This window comes from Marmota flaviventris, chromosome 9 (assembly GCF_047511675.1).
Source record: "Marmota flaviventris isolate mMarFla1 chromosome 9, mMarFla1.hap1, whole genome shotgun sequence".
In the NCBI taxonomy this organism is placed as follows: Eukaryota; Metazoa; Chordata; class Mammalia; order Rodentia; family Sciuridae; genus Marmota; species Marmota flaviventris.
Genome location: NC_092506.1, coordinates 73,860,801 through 73,883,763, shown reverse-complemented (window position 1 = coordinate 73,883,763; position 22,963 = coordinate 73,860,801). Strand labels below are relative to the sequence as shown.

The 22,963-nt window shown below is 40.8% G+C and overlaps 1 protein-coding gene across 4 annotated transcripts in view; it reads left to right on the top strand.

Moving 5' to 3' along the window:
* The window catches only part of Me3 (malic enzyme 3), a 206,074-nt gene that overhangs the window by 144,450 nt on the left and 38,661 nt on the right, over positions 1-22,963 (top strand). For all 4 annotated transcript variants that reach the window (XM_071616580.1, XM_071616581.1, XM_071616579.1 and 1 more), the window contains 2 exons: positions 1,714-1,875; positions 12,070-12,173. In XM_071616580.1, coding sequence (XP_071472681.1) covers positions 1,714-1,875; positions 12,070-12,173 — 266 coding nt within the window. The remainder of the gene's footprint in view (positions 1-1,713; positions 1,876-12,069; positions 12,174-22,963) is intronic.

Sequence of the window (22,963 nt, the reverse complement as noted above, 5' to 3'; positions counted from 1 at the left end):
TCTTATTGGTACGCTATAATTTTACGTAATAGTGGGATTCATTATACCATATTTGTACATGTACATAACAATTTGCTCAGTCTCCTTCCCCAGTACTTCCCTTTCCCTCCCCTCCCCCAATCTATTTACTCTAGTCTCATCTCTCCTCTATTATTATTATTGTTATTATTATTATCATTTTAATTAGTGCATTATCATTTATATATATGTATATGTGTATATATGCACACACATATATGTGGGATTCATTGTGGTATATTTGTACATGAACCTAGCATAATCTGGCATATTTTATTCCCCAGTACTTCCCCATGCCCTTCCTTCCTCTGCTTCTCTCAATCTCCTTCCTCCACTCTATTGGTCTCCTTTCTATTTCTGTGAGATTACTCCTTTTTATTCCTTCCCCCCACTCTCTAGTTTCCATATATGAGGGGAAATATTCAACACTTCACTGACTCTGGCTTATTTCACTCAGCATGATGTTCTCCAGCTCCATCAATTTATCAGAAAATGCCATAATTTCATTCCTTGTAGCTGAATAAAATTCCATGGTTTATATAGACCACATTTTCTTTATCTGATTGCCTGTTGATGGGCATCTAGGCTGGTTCTGTAACTTAGCTATTGTGAATTGAATTGTTATAAACATGTCTATTCTATGTCTTAACTTGCTTTGCATTAACTGATCACCCCCCACCTGTATCCTCACAATCCCCCCCAGTCCGAGGTCTGGTATATGTGCCCCCTCACCCACAAAATCCTTATCTATGAGGGGTAAATCTCCCATCTTTTAAACTCTGCAGCCCTTTGTGCTGGTCTGGTGCACTCAGGACTCCCTCCCAAAGTCATCATTGTTAACATCCACATTCCATCTCTCCTTCAGCCCTATAATTCTTTAAAGGCTGAGTTCATACATACTTGTTTTTGTAGATGAGCAAACTGAAGCTCCTTCCCCCAGAACATGGCACAGTATCTTAGGCAAAGTACATGTTTCATAAATATGTGTTAAGTGAACAAACAAAAGAACATCCATTCTAATCATATAATAATATTTATCATCACTATCAGTTTCATCCTCATCTGTTAATTTATAGTATGGAACCTTGAACCTGCACTAATACATGGACCTCCCCCAGGTCCATGTGTTTGCAAAACACAAAAGGTAATCCCAATACAGCTCCATATCTTCCTGGTTTCATGTGAAACAGTGATCCTAGGAGACATAACAAGGAGCTCTGTTCTTTGCAAATCAGATTTATCAGAGCCCAGGAGCAGGCCAGGGAGCACTTACATTGGTCTCTAAACCCAGAACTGCAGCAGCAGCTGAACACTTGTTTTTCATTTTCTCCTTTCCTTATGTCCTTCCCTCCCTTTCTCGCCCTCCCCCACCAAGTCTCAGGCTGAGAGCATCTGTTTAGTTTCTTTGAGGGAGAGTGACTAGATGTGGTTTCCCTCCAGCTGTTTCTGAAGCCCCCACCCCAAACCTCAGAATGCAGGGCAGGTGTCTTTCTGTCATTTCGCTTCAGTGGGATTTCTCATCAGCCTGACAGAAAGGAACAGCCACCTGCAGTTGAATGAGGCCTTATTCCAGTTTCAGCCCCTGCAAAGTCAGCAGGCATGCAGTTGTCAAGCCTGACATGCTGGGGCATGGAAATGAGCACTTTGTCACAGGAGGCTCTGGCCCTGATTGATGGCACCTGCTGTGTTTTTCAGGCTGTGGTAGTGACTGATGGAGAACGCATACTGGGCTTGGGAGACCTGGGCTGCTACGGCATGGGCATCCCTGTGGGCAAGCTGGCCCTGTACACCGCGTGTGGAGGGGTGAACCCACAGCAGTGTCTCCCAGTCCTGCTGGACGTCGGCACCAACAACGAGGTAACGGGCTGTCTGGGCCAGGAGCTTGGGGGCCAGAAGGGCACAGAAGGTGGATGGGGGGGGGTGCCTTTGCAGGGTGATTCTATCTACATAGCAATGGGCCATTTCTTTCACATCCCCTCCCTTGACCAGAACCCTTCCCCTACACAGTTGTGGAGTGGAGGAACTTCCTCCTCCCTAATTACCCACTCCACTTCTCTCAGCCCTCTCCCACTTCTGGGTCCCTTTGCTCCTTCCTCTACCTCTGTGAAGACTTCTGTGCTCTGCTTGGGTTTCTTTCATCCCTTACTTCCATGATCCTACCCTTTGTATTCCCCATGAGGCCACTCTCTAACCTATTGGTTGAGAGAGCAGCCCATGGAGTTGAAAGTAGGTGTGGTTTTCAGCATTTTCAAATTAAGCTGCCTCGGTAGAAGGATTAAAATTCAAAGCACCATCTCCAAGGGTTGAAATGCCTGAACCAGGCAAATGAGTGTTCTGCAAGCAAACCAGTGAAAGAAACTGAGCCAAGCTGTGGATGAGGTTTACCCACAGGATTCCTGGTGGTTTGGGATTGAAGGAGCTCAAACCCCACCAAGCATTTGTCTGCTCGGGGCACAGTAGGACATGGTATTTGTACATGTCTATGATTCTCAGCCCTATGTCTGTATCAGAAAACAAGAAAAAGGCACCCAACAATTCCTCATCAGAGACATTTATTACCAAGACTGAGACTAGTGCATATTCATCTTTTAAAATTAAAATCCAGTGGGATGGGGTGATGCACACTTATAATTGCAGCTACTCAGGACCCAGCAACAGTGTGTTGAGTCAGGAGGACCCTAAGTCAGGAGGACCCTGGGCACTTAGCAAGACCCTGACTCAAAATTTAAAAACTACAAAGGGCTGAGGCAGGGTGGCTTAATGGTAGAACATTCCCCTAGCCTGTGCAATTCCCAGTACTATGAATAAATTATATTAATTAATTAATTAATTAAAATTAAAATACAGAAAAGCATTAGAAAATGAAATATGAGTCATATGATCAGTGCTAATCATTTTTTAGATTTTTTGGTATATTTCCTTCCAGTCTTTTTTTTTTCCCTAAAAGCACTTATAAAACCAAATTTGAGGTTATATTGCAGGTAGAGTTTTTGTATCTTCCCTTTTGAAGCTTAAAGCATGTAAAGAGTTTTCTCTCAGGTCATTAATCACTATTCTACAATGTCACTTGAAAAGCTGACTTATATATCTTTATGTAAGAAATCCCCCCACAGTTGAATATTTACTTAATTCCTAGGTTTTCTGCAGAGATAAGTTGTGCTGATACCCATTTTTTTTCATGTCAGTCTTTGTCCCCATCTGTGATTCTTTTCTCTTAGGATAAATTTCTAGAAACAAAATGTTGTGGCAAATAAAATTGTCACTTTTTAGATTCTTGATTCATATTGTCAAAAAAAAAAAAAAAAAGGTAACACATATGCTTTCTTCAGTGATCTCTCTTCAGAGAGAGACTTTGCTTCTCTAGAAATCATGTTCCCATTTCTAAACATGAATGAGCACTGTAGCTCCTGGAAAGAACAATGCTTCATCAGGTTTTATCCACAGATACCATCAAAGAAGGGAGTATCCGGCAGACCTTGCTTAAGAGCTGGGAAATCATGGAGGTGGGATGAGAAGAGGGAGGGCAAGGGGCATGGGAAACGGACTGGACTGAGAAGCCAGGACCCTGATCCTGGTAAAACTGATGAGCCAGGTAAGTCACAGTATGTCTGGAGACCTGATCCCCTCCCAGAGCACTGAGGACCTAGGTGTTGGTTAGCTCCAGCAGATGTATTGGGATTCTTTGCTGTTGAAGGTTCAGCACCCAGCAACAGTGTGTTGAAGTTCAAGGCTGACCCCCAACTTGTAACAAACCCACCAGAAACAAGAAGCCTGTCATAATCAGAGACCATACCTTTATACCCAATTTAAGTCTTACAATAACCCCATGAGCAGAGCATCTGTCATCTACCCTCTTTTTCCAGGTGAGGAACCTGAGGCCTGTAGAGTTTAATTTGCTCAAAAGACACTTGAAGTCACAAGACTAGAATTCTAACTAGAGCCTATGTTCCTCTTCCCATACCATACTGCCTGGGTTTCTGTTGCTTTATAAATAAAGATAATCTCTTGACTTTTAGAATTTGTATTACTATTTTTTTTTTAATTTTTGTTACTAATTTTAGAACATTATTCAATTTTTTCAAAGAAAAAAGAAATGGCATTTCTCCCACAAGCTGCATTCATGTGCCCTTCCAATATCTGCATAGATATACTTATTATCTAGTTGCAATCATAATGTACCTGTGATTTTGTTCTAATTTTTTCAATTAAGATTATTTTATGAACACTCTCTCTCTTTACTTATTTAGTAAACGTTTATTGAGTGTTTAGTAGGTGTCAGGCTCTCTCCTAGGCATGATGGAGATAAATGGCAGCCGGACCTGGATGGAATATTCTAGTTGTCAGAGTTCAACACTGTCACCTAATTGATTATTTTCATGGGTCATGTATTATATCTACTCCGAGTTGGCTTCTCTCCCCGAGAGCTTTGCTCAGAACACAAGAATTCAGAGTTGCATAATTACCAAGTTTAGGAAGATAGTGATTAGCTCTTCAAATGGATTTATTACATCAGCTCCCATACTCCACTTCCTTTTAAAAAAGAATTTTTTTACAAGATTTTCTCCCCAGAAGCCTTGAATACATATCTTGCTCAGAGAAAGACCAAGCTATAGAAGAGAGAGGGTTGGCCTTGCGACTTTTATCTGTCACATCAGGGCAGGGAAGATGCTATTGTAAGTTTTAGTGTCAGAATAACTAGACCATCTGTGTGTATGTCTATTAAACTCCTGAGGCAATGGGAGCTTTAATCAGAGTCAAAGAAAACACCCCTCCAGGTTTCCTGTTGAAGGAAAACATCTGCTGTCTACAGCGCTGAAACAGAGTCACTTTTACCTGCCAACAGCAAGGAGATTTGGAAAAATAAACATTTGGAGCCGTGATCCCATAAAAAGTGGACATCCCATGGATCAGTTTCAAGGGGGCAAGGGAAAGGAGCCCCTTTCAGTGTCAGCTATTTGTAAATGAAACAAAATACATGATGGTCACATTGTCCATGAAGGATCTAAAACACTATCTGATACAACTCCCTTCCCTCATTTTACATAGGAAAAGAGACCCAGAGTGAAATGGCTCCCCCAAGGACTGGCTCCCAGCCCTGTGCTCCTCCTTCTCCAAGCCAAGGTTCTTCAGGGCAACACCCTGGGACTTGGCTTTACCATGATGCCCCTGAGCCTTGGAGATCTTCTCCTAGCTGAAGTCTTGGGCCTCTATAAATTCACACAAGGAGATGCTATATGGAACTCCGGAACTCATAAATAGACATGTCTACTACAAGAGACAGACACAGGAGCAGACCATGAGCAGAGCCTCCTAACCATGCATTAGAGGCTGAGTGGATTGCTACAGGAGCATAGGGTCAGCAGATAAGCTGGGTGTTGCAAGACTATGATCACTGCCACTAATAAACATTCGGCATTCACCACACAGAGCCATCAGAGAGCTCTTTCTCTCTCTCTCTCTGAACACACATGACCAATGAAAATGTACTTCCTGGGATCTTTGTAACTTACTCCTGGGCTTCACTGAGCTTCCCAGGAAATTAGCAGTAGGCATAACTTCTAACCTAAGGGAAGGGAGTTATGCCCACAGCATAAACCCAGCCCCACGACCTCCCAGAACCACAGATGCTCTGCAAAACAACTTGGTGTACCTGTTGCTATGCATCATAAATATTTTCTAGACCAGGAAGTGCATCTTACTTCCAACTTAAATCCAACACTCAGAGATATGTCCAGTGAAGAGAAAGAAACAATTTTTTTTTCTATGTCATTCTGTCTCCAAGAAAAACCTCAGGAAGGCAGAGCTAGGCAAACAGCCCAAAGGGCATATTCAACCCTCTAACTCCTATGACAGAGGAGGAATTCTGGTTCACCTGCTTTGGAAAATGCCCTCACCTAAAAATTATAATCATTGATTCATTTAGTTCCAAAGGGAACTTGGTAACTATCTAAGAGAGAGAAAATATTCAGTTAATAACAGTTGGAAGGGAACGCTTCTGGACACCAGAGCTCGGAATGATCCAACCCTGGTAACCTTTCTTTGTCCAGAAATCATGGTTTCTTCTCTGTTGTTCCTGACAATATTTTGTGACCTTGGACAGTTCATTTAACCTTTCCAAGACTCAGAAATTCATTTGGGGGAAGCTGGATAAAGTGATTTCTAAGACCTTCTCACTTCTTCATTTAGCATCTTCTTAACCCAGCCCTGGGACTCATTCAATTATTACCAATAAATATTTTTTAAAAGCTTTACCCATTTGCTGGCACTGGACAAATCTCTGGGGAGATACACATGAAGAAGGATGGACTCTTTTCTCAAAGAACTTGCATTATGGGTGACAGGCATTATTGTGCCTTTATAACAGAGAAGAAAAAGAAAGCAGAGAGAAGGTAAACATTTTGCCCAAAGTCACAGAGCTAATTAAATGAAAGAGCATGAATTGAAACTCAAGTCTATCCAATCCAAAGCCCAAATACCTTCACTCCATACTGAGCTACCCAGAAGGAGTACCTTGAGATAAAAACCACCAGGACCAGCAGCACCTTTTCTCTGCTAGATAGTCTCCTAACTAAGATTCCTTCACCCTCTATTGGTAGGGTTATCAAATTTAACAAATAAAAAATACAGGACTTCAGTTATACTAAAATTCCAGATAAACAATAATAATTTTAGCATACATATGTTCCATGCAATACTTGAGACATAAACCAAAAAAAAAATTTCAATTATTTCCCATGTGAAATTCAAATTTACCTGGGTATCCTGTATTTTACTTGGCAATAATGCATGCTCAAAACTTCTCTTCCAAATGCTTACATGAGGAGGTCAGGGGAGGGGAGGACTGCAAAGATGGGTCCAAGCTAGTAAATACTCCTACACCTCACTGCTACAATCATTCTTGTGTCCAAATCAGTTGGTGAGAACAGGGAAAATGCCAAGTCATCAGGGAGCTCCACTCACTGCTGTTTGGAAAAGCCATGCTCACCTCCTGCTGGAGGACATCAGCTACTTGGCAGTGAGGATGTGGATTTTCCCTTGGTTCTATCCCAGCTTTCTCTGATCCCCATCCTGGTCTATAGGATGTGAAAACCTGCACCCCTGGACCTTTACAGCCACTACTGAGCTCTTCAAGAAAACCCAACAATGGGCAAGGAGCTGCTGCCTAGTTCCATGATCCCCATAACATCAAGTGATGGGGAGGAGCAGGCACTACCATGAGACCCCTTTAGAGTAAGGCTTCCAGTCAGCTTAGCCACCTTCTGGCTCTATGAATTGGGCAGTTTATTTTAACCCTTGAACTCCAAGTTTCTTGTGTGTGAAACAGAGATAAGAATAGGTCAGACTATTAGAAGGTTAGAAGGTTCAAATAAGTAAGTTACTTGAAAGCTCTACACAAACATATATATATATATATATATATATATATATATATATATTTCTATATACTAATATATATACATATATGTCATCTAGTATATAATATTGGTGTCATCTAGTATACATAATATATATTAATATATACATATATGTATATATGTACATATACTTCAAAATATATATAATATATATGTACATATATATATTAGTATATATATGTATATATAAATATAGATGCATATTTATAATATTAGTGTCATCTCAATAATGATATTGTTTCCATTTTGGAGGTCAGTTTTGAAGTATTTGAGGCAGAGAACATTTTATTACAAAAATAAATATAAAGACTTTTAGAAAACCTTTTTAGAGCCACTCATATCTCAATAGTATCTCATTGTGGTTGACTTTTTTTTTCTTTTTGGTACCAGGGATTGAACCCAGAGGCACTTAACCATTGACCTATATCCCTGTCCTTTTTATTTTTTTATTTTGAGACAGGGTCTCACTAAGTTGCTGAGGCTGGCTTTGAACTTGAGATCCTCCTGCCTCAGCCTCCCAAGTCACTGGGATTACAGGCTTCATAGTGCCTGGCTCATGATTGAGCTTTGATCTTCACTGAGATATAATGAGAAACCTTTGAAAAATCAAAAAATTCTTTCATGCCCCTGGAGAATTTGACTCACCCCAAAAACTGCATATTTGGCACTGAGAAATTCATTTTATGCTCCCTGCGGCATCATGATTCAAATCTGTGACTTGGAAATATTACAAGTTATAACTTACCATGGATCCTTCTAATCTTTACATGAACTCAAAACATGAATATTTTCTGCAAATACCAGGAGTTGCACTATTTTCAATGATTTCTGTGTTTGTCTTTCTAGGTTCTACATGTGCCTGTGTGGATGTGTTTTTAGATAGTTATAATCATGATACCTGTATGATTTGGGCAGTCTTGTATTGTGCTTTTTCCCTTTAAATAGTCTCATCCACATTTGTCCGGGGGGCTGCAAAGTCTAAAAACCCATTTTAATGACTGCCCAGCTGTCCATGGAGTTGTTACACCATCATTTACTTTATCATTCCTCCTCACTAGGTGTTTACTAAGAGTCCTTTAGATGGTTGCTTTGAAAGAGGCATGTGGAAGGTGAGCACCAAATATGTCCCACCTTCAACCTTTTATTTGTTCCCCACTATACACACACACACACACACACACACACACACACACACACACACCTAACAAGAAAGAGCCCTAACAGTTTCAAGGATCAATCCAGAGAACAAAGAGAATGAGAGAAGGAGATGAGGATCCACTTTCTAACTGCAGACCTGTGATTCCCTAACAAAGTGCTAAACCCACAGATTATATGGACCCAGAACTGGGGATGAAGGATTGTAAAGGCAAATATTTCCTGTTATTTTCTGTCCCTGCACCTTTCCCCACCACCTCCTCCAAAGACATCAAAACAGGACAGAAGGAGAGCAGTGGGTTTAAAAACTTGTAAGTCAATCTTTGTTGATGTACTAAAAAGCCACCAAAGAAGCATGGCTGCATGTTGAGACCATGGACTCAGGGTTTGAATCTTGACTCTTGCCCTTACTAGTTCAAGGTTTAGGGCAAGTTGCTTAACCACTCTGTATCGTGCTGCTGCATTTGTAACATGAAAGAAAGTAATGAGACCTGTCTCTCAGATCCTTTGTAAGAAATTCCTAGAGAAAACAAAAGTAAAGTGGGAGGGCTTCCAAAGTCATAGGAGATGGGCAGGCTCTTCAGACTACTAAACAGGTCAGACTCCTATGAAAGGAGAGAAGGAAGGATCTAGAATTGAGTAAGAACAGTTCTGACTGCAGTGCAGCCCAGGGAGAGGAAGTCTGGCCAATGGAAAGTCCCCAAGCAAAGACTGCCTCAGGGGAATCTCAGGTGGGCAGGAATGGCCCATCCCAGCCCTGCACAGTGACCAGTCATTGAGCAGCTTAAGGTTGATACCAAATACCCTCCCTTCAGCAGATTCACCTGTGAGCTTCACTTTTCCAATGGCTGCCATGACTTTAGGCTGCTAATTGCTCTAGACAGAACATGGTACATAGGAAGCACTATGAAAGCTGCAACTGCTGCCATTATTTCATAGTATGTGTTATAATTCACAAAGCTCTTTGGTGTTATTTTACTCAATCATCACAACCATCCTCTGCAGCTAGTATTTCATCCCTACTTGGCAGATGAGAAGGAGGCTCAAAGAGGTCACATGCTTTGCCCAAAGTCTCACAGCTTGTGGATGGTAAGGTGAAACTCTACACTAAGCCCCTTGAGGGTAGTAAGGTGTCATCCTTATCTTTGCATCCTGCAGTAGCTGCTCAGATAGAGAGGAAGATAAAACAACTCCTGTCCTCCTGTCCTGGACTCTTATTTTTGGTGATCCAAATACAAAAATAGGTAATTTCAGAAGACCATAATTCATGGAATTACTTCACATTCCCCAAACACACCAGGTACTTTCTTTATTCTTATGCTCCAGCCCCCAACCTTTCTTTGTGCCAACATCTCTGCCTAGAGGGCCCAGCCCACCTGCTGAAACCTGCCAGTCTTTCAGGGCCTGACAATTTTCTCTGTAACACAACCCCACATCCAACAGCCAAGGAAAATTACCGCACTCCTCTGTGCTTCCATGTGCCTCACTTTGTTCCAAACACTGTCTCCCTACCCTGCAGTAGAGTTAGTTTACCTGCAATAGACTGAGCACCCTGAAGGCAGCAACCATTTCTCACTCACCTCCAAACCCCTCTGGGGGCCCCTCATCAGCAGTAGTAGAAGATCAATAAGTGTGTCATCTTTATTATATGAAGTTGCAAACATTTTAATGAAGTTCTTTGTTTAGTTTTGAACTTTGTATTTTGAAATAATGTGGATTAACATGCTGTTTCAGCATGTGAATAAAAGAATAAGAGAGATCCTGTATACCCTTTATCCAGTTCTCCCAATATTAACATCTTACATAGCTCTGTACAATATCACCACCAGGAAATTGACCTTGACACAATCTATAGACTTTATTCAGATCTCACCAGTTTTACATTCGTGTATGTGTGTGTGTGTGTGTGTGTGTGTGTGTGTTTAGTTCCATGTAGTTTTGTGACATGTGTAGATTCCTGCACCATCACAGCAGTATATATACAGAGCAGATCCTCGCAGGGATATTTCATGCTGTCCTTCTATAACCAAGCCCACATTCCTTCCTTTCTCTCCCCAACCTCTGAAACTACTGACCTATTCTCCATCTCTATAAGTTTGTCATTTCAAGAATGTTCTATAGATGGAGTTTTGTAGGATGTAGCCTTTTGGAATTAGCTTTCTTTCACACACATGATTCTCTTGAGATTAGTGCAGGTGTTGTTATGTATCGGTAGTTTGTTCCAATAATTTTATGAGTAGTATATTCTATAAAATGTATGTGCCAATTTGTTTAACCATTCACCTTTAAAGGACATTTAAGATTGTTTTTCCAGATTTTTGGCTCTTACATATAAAACTTCTATAAAAATCCAAATAAATAAATAAAACATACCATGCATGAATGAGTTTCCAATTCGTAGGGGATAGAAAAGGTGAAAACTCCAGTGGGAGAGGTCATTCAGACCAGTGTAGACACAGCAAATGACCCAACAGCATGTGACTGCTTTGACGGCAAGAACTGCAAATGGCAGAGTGGTCACAGGCTAGGGCTTAAGGTGAGCATCTTTCTTGAGTTGACATTTCTGGTTGTATCATTCTATATTTGTATTCCATGTGTGAGGCATGTGGTAGGTAAGATTTCATTGAAGGAAGGAATGAATAAATGAATGAATCAATAAATCAATGATTTTCTAAGTCCAATCAGGAGCTTTGGATGAGGCCCAAAACTTCAATACAAGACGCTGCCTAAAGTCAGCTACAATGATTCTCAACTAGTAGCAGTTTCACCTCCAAGAAGACCTTTGGCAATTTCTGAAGACATATTTCATTGTCATGACTGGGGATGCTGCTGGCTTCTACTGGCTAGAAGCCAAAGATATTGGTCAATCAGCCCTTGTACTAAAGAATTATCCAAGCCTGGGGCTGGGGTGGTAGAGTACTCGCTTTGCACATGTGAGGCCACATAAAAATAAATAAATAAAATAAAGGTATTGTATCTAACTACAACTAAAAAATAAATATTTTTTTAAAAAAGAATTATCCAAGCCAAGATGCCAATAGTGGTACTGTTGAGAAATCCTGAAATAAACCCAGAGCCTACAGTCAGGGTTAGAGGACTGTGTCTGAGAGGTTGCCTTGTTCAAAGCATCGTTTGTTCCTAAAGTGGGGACCATTTGGGAGTCCACCTTCTGTCAGTGGCTTGGCCTGCAGGCCCTTCCAGAATTGACCCCTTGGTGTGGGTGGAAGGATTCTCTCTTCTCCTTCCACCTACTTTCTCCTTCCTACTCAACTTAAACACTTATTTTAAAAACAATAATAACTCAGTGAGACACTGTCTCTAAATAAAATACAAAAAAGGCCTGGGGATGGAGCTCAGTTGTTGCCCCTGAGTTCAATCTCCAGTACCATCCCCCCAAAAGAACCAATAATAATAATAATAATAATAATAGTAAATCAGGAACAGTGGGAGCAAGTAAGTAAATGAGTGCTGTCTGTTCCAGGAGCTGCTCAGAGACCCTCTTTACATCGGCCTGAAACACCAACGTGTGCGTGGGAAGGAGTACGATGACTTGCTGGATGAGTTCATGCAGGCTGTGACAGATAAGTAAGTGGGCCAAGCTGTCTTTTTTGAAGGAGGGCTCTTTTTTTAAAAAAAATTATTTATTTATTTTAGTTAGGTTTATATGATGGCAGAATGCATTTTGATTCATGTACCCAGTTGCAGCACAACTTTTCATTTCTCTGGTTGTACATGATGTAGCGTTGCACCATATGTGCAGTCATACATGTACCTAGGGTAATAATGTCCATCACATTCCATCATCTTTCCTGCGGAAGGAGGGCTCTTAAGAGCTACTGTGACTGATGTCAACCCTGGTTTTGTTAGAATCACAAACAAGTGTTAGAAGATACTTACTTTTCTGGGTGGTCTGAATATTCCAACTGGACCCCACGTATTGGGAAGACTGGAGGTTGAACGGGCTCATTCTCTGGGAGAATCTTTGGCAGTGGAGAGGGGAGTGAAGGGATGATGGCCAATGTGTCTGTAATCTGGAGGAAAAGTATGTTTTTCCAGGAAGAAAACTCTCTTGGTCTGAGGTTCATAGCTCTTGGCATAAATAAGAATGTTGCAGGTGGTGAAAAAAGGACACTCCTCTTATGACAAAATGACCTTGGAAGGCAGCTTGCCACATTTATCATCACTCCACCACCATCATGTGAAGACAAGGCAGTATTAATAAACAGACCACATGGACTCTGGGCCAGCTAGATTTATGAGGTGTCATCTCTTCACTGGGGTGCACAATATTGGCAGCCCCACCCAACTTGCCTGCCCCATCTGTCTGGCATCTTGGCCACACACTCACCCTGCCATGGCTGGCATGCTGCTGGGATGGAGTCCTGGTAACAGTCCAACACAAGCTGGGAAAGTCAGGGTGTCTGCAGCTCATGGGGCCTCTTAAGATAAAGCAGGTCCCCTCACTTGAAAAAAAAATATAATGATATTGTGGTCATATAGGAGGGAATTGTCCTGTAGAGAAGTCAGTGATGGAATGTAGGATGGGGGAAAAAAGTTCTTGAGTAGGCTAGAACGCAAGGATCCAATGCACACCTGGAGCGTTTATTCTGAAGAGCACAGAAACCAATCACAGGGAGAGAGGGAAGGAAGAATATTGGGCACAGAGGGGGAAGGTGGGTGGACATGGTGGAAGGAGCATTTGGGAGTCCAGTCTAGTTGTAGATAAGATCATCAGTAAGTTTGAGATTGGAGAAAGAAGTGGTAAAGCTTTAAGGATGGAGGAGGTGTGAGCTAGTTATCTAGGAAAGTGGGGGAATTCAGACCTGGGGACTGAGGTGTGATTCTGAGCAGCTCCATGGACCCACTTGAAGCTAATGGTCATGAATTTAGCCTAGGTCAGTGGTATGGTTTGAATCTGTCCCCAAAAAAGCTTGTATTGGAATTCCATTTTAACAAGTATCAAAGTTAAAAGTACAAAAAAACATCTTCTACAGATATGGGATCTGGAAGCCCTATTGGATCTTTTTGTTCGTTTTGTTTTGCTTTTTATTTGCTCTATTTAGATATACATGACAGAACAGTGTATTTTGACATATTACACATACACAGAGTATAACTTAGGATCCCATTCTTGTGGTTGTACATGATGTGGAATTTTACTGGTGGTGTATTCATAAATGAACATAGGAATGTTATGTCTGATTCATTCTACTATCTATTCTATTTCCTTCTCCCTTCTTTCCCTTGATTCCCCTTCCAATTCTATTCTTCCTTCTACCCCTCCCCTTATTATGTGTTAGCATCCACATATCAGAGAGAACATTCAGCCTTTGGTTTGGGGGGATTGGCTTACTTCACTTAGCATGATATTCTCCAACTCCATCCATTTACCTGCAAATGCCATGATTTTATTGTATTTTAATTCAGAGTAATATTCCATTGTGTATATATATGCCACAGTTTCTTTATCCATTCTTCTATTGAAGAGCGTCTAGGTTGTTTCCACAGTTTAGCTATTGTGAGTTGAGCTGCTATAAACATGGATGTGGCTGCATCACTGTAGTATGCTGATTTTAAGTCCTTTGGGTATATACCAAGGAGTGGGATAACTGGGTCAAATGGTGGTTCTTAAGAAAAACCTATATCTTTAATGATAGCTTTCAGGTAGACCCACCCAATTCTAAATAAAACCTATAAAAGCAAAAAAAGAAAAAGAAAAAGAAAGAAAAAAGGAGGAGGAGGATAAGGAGGAACACTGAAAAATTTCTTGTGAGTTCAGTGTAGTCTTTATGGAGGAAAGTAAGGGGCCTGACCTTGTACTCCCAGTGATATTTCTCTAACTTTCTCCAGTGGCCCAGGTTTCAATCTCCAGCCTTAAGGATTTGTGTGTGAAGGGCACGTTTCATGTTTCCAAAGTATGGTGGAACCTATGAAGGGAGGGTCATTCTGCCTGTGCTAAGTGATAACCAATCTTGTTTTCATTTTAAAGTGATTTCTTCTGCTTAATTCCTTTCTCAAAGACTCTTTTCTCAATAACATATTTGCATTTTTCTTTTAATAGAACTTTTGACCAAGTTTGTTGTTTGGTCTTAGATATTTGTTCAATAGAACAGAAATACAAGTACTTTCAAACACCCATCTTACCAATTGACATAGAGAAACACTTTTCAAACTACATTTTCAAGGATTCATAGTCATTTCACCTGCCCTTGTGGCATTTTTCTGAATTGTAAGTAAAATGACATTCTGTTAATTAAGTTACAATTTTTAACTTATATTTTTAAGGTTTTTTTAAAGATTTACAACAGAAGCATATGCATTTTGAAAAATAATTTTAACTTGTCAGAATTATATAAATTGAGAATGTCACAACATTTTTAATATTTTCATATATTCCCCTCTTTAAGGCAGATTGATGATTATTCTTGCCAGCTCTTTCCTTTGCACACAAATATGTACTAAATTATCATACTCTTTATTAAAAGTGGGATCATACAATACATATTGTATAACCTGTAATTTAAAAAAAAACTGTATATATTTTTACAGCTTATTTTACTGGAAATAAAGCATTATTTTAAATTGAAAAAAAAAAGTGTGTGTTGGAACCTTAATCTCCTATGCACCAAATCCTGGGATGTGGAGCCTAATGGAAGGTATTTAGGTCATGAAGGCTCCACTCTCACAGATGAGTTGATGGACATGGTGGGGCTCCTGTAATTCCAGCAACTTGGGAGGTTGAGGCAAGAGGATTGCAAGTTTGATGATAGCCTCAGTAATTCAGTGTGACTCTGTCTCAAAATAAAAAATAAAATGGGCTGAAGATGTAGCTCAGAAGTTAAGTGCCCCTGGGTTCAATCCCCAGTACCAAAAAAAAAAAAAAAGCAGTGGGGGTCACAGCTGTGATTTCAAGCTCTTACTTTCTTACTCTCTTGCCCTTCTGCCTTCCGCCATGAGACCATGCAGTATGAAAGCCCTTACCAGATGCTGGCAGCTTTATTTTGGACTTTGTAGCTATACTGTGTGAAATCAGTTTATTTTCTTTGTAAATTACTCAGACTATGGTATTCTGTTACAGCAGCACAAAACAGACTAAGACTATCAGTTAAACTGTTTCCGTATTTCTCTACCTAGGTTCAACTGTCTGGGTATGTGGCAGGAAGAGACAGAGAGTAGGAGATCATCAGGGTTGGGATTTTGCCATGCAAGATAGAAAGGGAAAGAGACAGGAGTTGAGAGTATATTCAAAGGAATAATTCTAACAATGTGCCAGAAGGTCTAGGCTGAGTAAAAGGGGACATGTGGATGTGTGCAGCAGGAGAAGTAAGGTAGAAAAGGTGATAGGACTGATGGACCATAAGTCCTGGTGAGGTCTGGATGCAAGGTGGAATAAGCTGGAAAGAAAGGAGGTAGTGATCAGAAAGTTTGGTGATTTCAGTTGATATTATGGAGGAAGTGCATTGGGATGTGGTCACCAGCAAAGTTAACTCAAGACTCAGAAGCCATTAATACAGACAGAGTATCTAGAAGGGAGGTGGATGCCCAATTCATTCTTCCCCTTTCAAATCATCCTGAATACCACATTTAAGTCTGACAAAGTACATCAAGGGTCATAAATTACCTAAAGCATCTTTGGAGAATCATAACAATGATTGTGCTCTATGTATATCAGAGTTCAGTACCAACTCCAGACATCTGAAAAACATTCTTTCAGAATAGTATTTCATTCAATTCTGTGTATCCAGCAAAGAAGAACCAACTGGTAAGATGCCAATAGAGGCTGTTTAAAGCACAAAAATAAATCAGAGCCATCTCACAATATACTGCCCTCTGTAAGAATGAGATCCCCATCACAGAGAAATTCCAGGATAGGATTCATGACTTACTGGTGATGATACTATAAGAATGAACTCAAGCATCAGATGCTTCTTAACATGCCTTCCCACCCCATTATTCTATTCTGACCTCATAAGAATCTGTGTGGCTGGCAACATGGGTATTATTATTACTGTTTTTATAGAAGAGAAAACTAAGACTCTGAGAGGCCACAGGGCCTGTCCCATGTCATCCAGTACCTAGTGGGACTGTGAGCTGAACACCGGTGTGCTGACTCAGAGTCCAGGCTGCTTTCCACATTCTGAATTACCTGAGAGAAGGGAATGAAATTGGTTTCACAGCCTGTTTTTAGTTTCCTGTTTCCAGGACTCCCGCCTTATCTAATGAGTCAGTAGTCATTCCATGATTCCCCAAAGAGAAGTCCTGCTATGCATGTGAGAAGGTTAAACAAACTAGGATGTAAGAGACTCTTCAAAGGATCGTGAAAATCAGTTCGCAGCTTTACACACTCACATGGGCGGCCCAGGGGTGCACTCCTGGGGAGGGCTGAGCATCAGCCATCAGGAATGTGTCTTTAAGCAGAAAAGATGAGGGTTGACAGGCGGGTGTTTTGACTTTCTGATAAGCTAAAGCAGATGTTCCTGTGGATACTGTAGGTGGGGAATGAGCTAGTCTCCCCAGGCACTACTTGGAAATATAGTAGCCCCAAGATGGAATGCCTGGCCTAAAAGGTGACTCAAAAGTCCTGAAGCCCTACACAATGTATTTTGAGAAAAAAAAAAAAAAACTTGGGAAATGTTGACTCCTACCTTCAACATCTCCAAACATCCTGTTAATAAAAATCTTCATCTTCTTACCCCTCCCCACTCATTGGCAGATGTCTTAAGGGGTTTTTTGGCCTAAAAAAAAAAAAAACTCACTGTGGCTCAGTTCTTGTCCTGGGTTTGGCCACTAAGGAGGACAGAGGGAATCTCCATTTAAGTCAGTGATTCACAACTACAGAAAGCTGGGAGCATCCTCCTCAAAGCTGAGACCAAGACTGAAGTTCCCTGGCAGAGATTAGTCATCCCATCCTTCCTGGGCTTACTTTGCCTTGCAGGGGAACCAGAACACTGCACCTGAGCACCATATCCTGCTATGATAAGTTTCCAATTTCATTTCTGTTACTTACAGCAGCATTGTGGGGGTCATCTATCTTAAGCCTGGCCCCAGAGCCCCAGCTGTCTAGTAACTGGCCTGGGTTGGACAGAAGCTTGATATTACCTGCAGCTTCAGCCTTTAGGCAGGCCAGGAAAGGAAACCACCTCCTTTTTCTCTAGTTTCCCAAACTCCACATATAGGGATTTTTAAGCAGAGAAGATAAGAGTGATCAATAAGAAGGCATAGTTAAAGAAACTCTACTAAGTGGCACATGCCTGTATTCCCAGCAACTCGGGAGACTGAGGCAGGAGGATCATGAGTTCAAAGCCACCTTCAGCAACTTAGTGAGGCACTTAGCAACTCAGTGAGAACTTGTCTCTGAATAAAAAAGAAAATTACAAAATAGGGCTAGAAATGTGGCTCAGTGGTTGAGTGCCTCTGAGTTCAATCCCCAGTAACAAAAAAGAAAAAAGAAAAAGGATTTTTTTTCACTTTTTAAAATATGTCATTTCCTTTTTATCTCCAGGAAAGTTTATTTTCTGAGCATTTCTATTTTTCTGTCTGTTTCCCCCACAGCGTGCTCCCCCAGCCCTTTTCTCTTTTTCACACACACACACATTACATGAAATTCACACGGTAGTGGAAGTCATTAGCTCACTGTTAGTTTTCTTTGTAGAAGAACTTTTCAAACAAATTTAGACAGCCTTGGATCTCTGTTTCTGGAGCTAGCTACTACATAGGCCCACCCCTTAATGCTACCTTTCGAATTTGATGTGAGCCCCTGCCCTTCCTGAGCCAACCCCAAGATCTCCAGCATGCATTCCTCATGTCCCTTCAATTTCAATGGGACTCCCTCATCCCATCTCCCTTCTGCAGCTCATTCCATTGTTTCTACCCTTATGTGTGGTAAGTACTCCAAAGATTTCCATTCAGAGATACTAAATATACAACTAAGTATGTATCCTATGCCCTGATCAGATTGACAGGGAGCAAAGAAACAAGTGCTTGTCCAGTCTTCATACAAAGCAGAGCACTCAAGTAAAAACTAGAAACAAGGAGGTGTGATTGCAAGACTGTTAACTGTCCCCTAGTCTATGATATCAAGGCACACACCTCCATTTCTATTTCTATGTATCAAACCACCCCAAATCTTAGTGGTCTAATGTGTTACTTGATCTTGATTCTTGTAAACTGAACTGACTCAACTGGTGGGTTCATCTGCTGGTTTGCCAGTGATCATGTTTATAGCTGCTTTCAGCTGGAAGATTTGCTGGAAGCAGGCTCAGCTGAGACACTGGAATTATGCTTTGCCCTATATGTATAGAGTCTCAAGGTCTCTCTGTCTCTTCAGGGCCTCTCCATATGGCCTCTTCTCTTAACAAGATAGCTGAACTTCTTACATGGCAGTCCAAGGATCCCAAGAACACAACATAGAAACTGCCAGGCCTTCTCAAGAAGGCACAGTATAACTTCCACCACATTACACTGGATAAAGCAAATCACATCCTGATTTCCTGGGCTCCAAGCAAGGTGGACACAAGGACATAAATATCAGGAGGCTTGGTTCACTGGAAGCCACCAATACAACAGCCTGGGAGGGACAAGAAATGGGAGCACCAGCATTATAGGAAGATGCACCCTGGAAATGAAAAAAGAGCAAAAAAAAAAATAATATATTATATGTATACATATATGTAGATTTATATTAATGTGTGTCTGTGTGTATATATATATACTACACACAGAGAGAAATGTATTATGTAAAATCGATGGACATTTTAACCTAGAACCTGCTATATGCCAGATACAAAAGTAGGCATGATGAGAAATCCAACAGGGTTGGGGGGTTGGGGGACCAGTCCTGCTCTGAAAGAGTTTTGCAGCCAAAAATATTTCTTATGTCTACTAGAGTTTAGATAAATTGATTTCTAAACTTTCTTTGCCTCTGCATATCTATGTAAATCGGAGCTCAAGAAGAGTTTTGAGGCGGAAATATATAAAGTTGGGAATTTCCATCCTGTTAAATGTTATTTAAAGTCAAGGAAAAAATTGAATTCACCTAGGAAAAAAAAGGTAGAAACGGAAGAGAATATGGCACACCATATTCTCTTCCATCTCTGAACTGTGCCCTGTGGATAACTGCAAGTCCCAGTGCTCAACATAATTTAGGATTCAACTGGGATGTTATTGGTAGAAATGGCAATGAAGGTAAAAGATTTCATTCTTTGTTCAGGTCTGTGTTAACAATGCACCTGCCACATTAATGCCTTCCTTCTACTTTAGAGTCCTTCCAAGCAGGGCTGTGCCCCTGGTTCTGCTGGCATCCCTTTGCCCCAAGGACCCTGAGCTGCTTTCATGCCTGGCAGCACTGCATTTTCATGTTTAGAGAAAGCACTCATGTATCTGGGCACCCGGGTCAGAAGACATATCGTGGGCTAGAGTCAGGCCTGCCTGACTCATGAGCCTGATTTCCTGGGCTCATCCTTGACTTCATGACAGCTAACAAGCTTGAAAACAGGAAATGGCAAATATGTGCATCAGATGAAAACAATGGTGATTGCCTTGTTCAGGGAATTTCTTCTAAAAAGCTTCCTGTGGAAAAACAGAGTATCACACCACACTCTTAAAATTTATCAATTTTTTGGAATTTTCAAACTGGAAAGGGTAGATGTGCCCCATAAAATCATGGATGTATTTTGCTGGCAAAGAGATAGGAACAGTAGAAACTGCTGCCAGAACTCTGAGAACTGAACTTTATTTTCACCACTGAGGTGAGAAAACTCTGAGATGCTAGAAGCAACAAACGTTCATAATGTATCTTATCATCCATTGCCAGAATTCTTGAATAATTAAAATATGCCTACCACTCTTTTAGGCACTGTAACAAGACTCAAAATAATTAAAAAGACATGGGCTGTGCCCTTAAGAATTGTACGGTCCATGGCCAGGTGCCGTGGTGCATGCCTGTAATCCCAGCAGCTCAGGAGGCTGCAGCAGGAGGATCCCAAATTCAAAGCCAGCCTCTGCAAAAGTGAGGCACTAAGCAACTCAGTGAAGCTCTGTCTCTAAATAAAATACAAAATAGGGCTGGGGAGGTGGTCAGGTGCCCCTGAGTTCAATCCTCAGTACCGCCCCACCCCCCCAAAAAAAGAATTGTGCAGTCCTTCTGAGAAAACAATATTTTTAATAAAAATAATTAGAGAAGATTTAAGTACTTAACTGTTTGGTATTGATCTTCAGTTAATGGAAATTTAGAAAAGAAACAATCAGCGATAACTGGGGAGGGATAGACATTGTCCAAATCTGAGGCCAAACTTGATAAAACAGTAGGAAAAAGAATGCTGTTTCACGTAGACAAAACATCATAAGAAAAGCAAAAACACAGTAAAACAAGGTGTACACAGAAGACTCTACAAGAGCTACAAGACTCACCAACTAGAGGTAAATGCTTACTGGTTGAAAATAAGATTAAATAGAAGTGAGACAAACTACACATACTATTCAGGTTTCTCCAGAGAAACAGAATCAATGAGAGATGGATAATGATAAATAAGTGTCTCCTTCGACCATGGAGGTTAAGTCCTATAATAGGCAATAGATCAACTTGAGAATCAGGAGAGTTGGTGACCTAGTTCAGTCCAAATCCAAAGCCTGAGAACCTGGTGTGGGGCTGGGGAAGGGAAGAGGTCCCACTAGTACATGTCCTGGAATCAGAAATTAAGATAACCTAAAGTTCTGAAGTTCAAAGTCAGGAGAAAATAGGTGTTCCAGATCCAGAAGAGAGCAAATTCAACTTTCCTTTGCTTTTTTGTTCTATCCTGACCCTCAACCAATTGGATGGTGCCTTCCCACTTTGAGTAAGGGTAGATCTCCCTTATTTGGTCACTGATTTAAATGTCAGTCCTTCTGGAAACACCCTCACAGATACACCTAGAAATAATGCTTTACCAACTATCTGAGTAACTCTTATTCCAGGTAGGTTGATACCTAAATTGATCATTGCACTATAATAGGCCTTGAAACCCACAGAGAAGGTTATCATTTCCAAAGTGGAAGGGGCTTCAGTCATCTAATTCAGTGTTTTAAAATACAAGCTTCCTAGAGCCCAGGACTCTACAAGTGTGCATCAGGGATGCTAGAAATGAAATATTTTCCATTGATCATAAAAGATTTAAACTTGAAGAAACACTATATTACCTTGTTTTTAATTTCTTTCTGTATCAGGGTTCTGCTCATTTTTTCATTAAAGGATTCTGCTGAAAATGTTTGAAACCTACTGATCCACATAATACCCTTATGTGGGACCTGATACAGTGAACAATATGAAGCTACAGGATGTTCCTGAGCAATAAAAGTAGTGTATTAAAATTGACAGAATGTGAGAGGAGACCAGAGGCAGAACACATAGCAAGGTCCCAATTCAAATTCTGCCCAACATAGGGAAATCGACCCTGACCAACAAGACCTGAAATTCTTTCCCTGTTTGTTATCTGATGAAATATATATTTCACTTACTAAATATTCATATACCGTATTGTGACATATATAATTGTCAAGTGTTTTTTTAAGGTTTTTGTTTTTGTTTTTGTTTGTTGGTTGGTACTTTAATCTTTCACAGTCAGAGAAGAGATTGGGCACAGATATGCCTGAACCAATGTAAAAGTTTAAAGTATTGAAGTGGTCTGGAGTGGATGGCCTTTATAGATCATTCCTCTCTCAAGTCCTATGACACTATAACATCACTACCAGACTGATACTTACTAGGGCACATGGCTTCACTATAGAGGGCCCTCAGGAACTGGCGAAGGTGGGTTGGTTGATTGGCTCATTGGTTAATGGGTCAAAAGACTTTGCCCAGGCTAGCTATCAATTAGAATGTACAGTAGACCATGAATCTGACCACATCTGAGGAAGCTCAGAGGAAGGAACTCTGGAACTCATTCTGGCTTGTTTGGCCTCTGAAGAAGAAGCAGGACAGTCTCAGCCTGATATGGCTAATTGTTGACAATTTGGCCCCTACATATTCCCGTCAGAATGGGAGCCAGATGTTGCATGATAATGGACTCCCAAGCCTGCAATGAATCTGTCCTGGGTCACAGAAAGGGCTAGGAGACTGTATCAAAACGCAATTGGCCCCAACTCTCTAGGACCTATTCATATTCTTGGTGATCAAGTAGAGTGAATAACTGAGAGGGTTTACACTTCACTAGTTAAGGTCTAGCCTCAGGACTGAGGCCAAATGTGCTAGAAGAAACCCATTGGCCAGGGAGATGGACTCAGTGATGCCAGATGGCTGTTTCCTTTTCATTTTCTTTTAGCAGCCTGATTTTATAGCTTGATTTCAAGAATAGGAACAAAATCATGTCCAGACCTGAAACTTTCAGATTATAGTAGAGGAG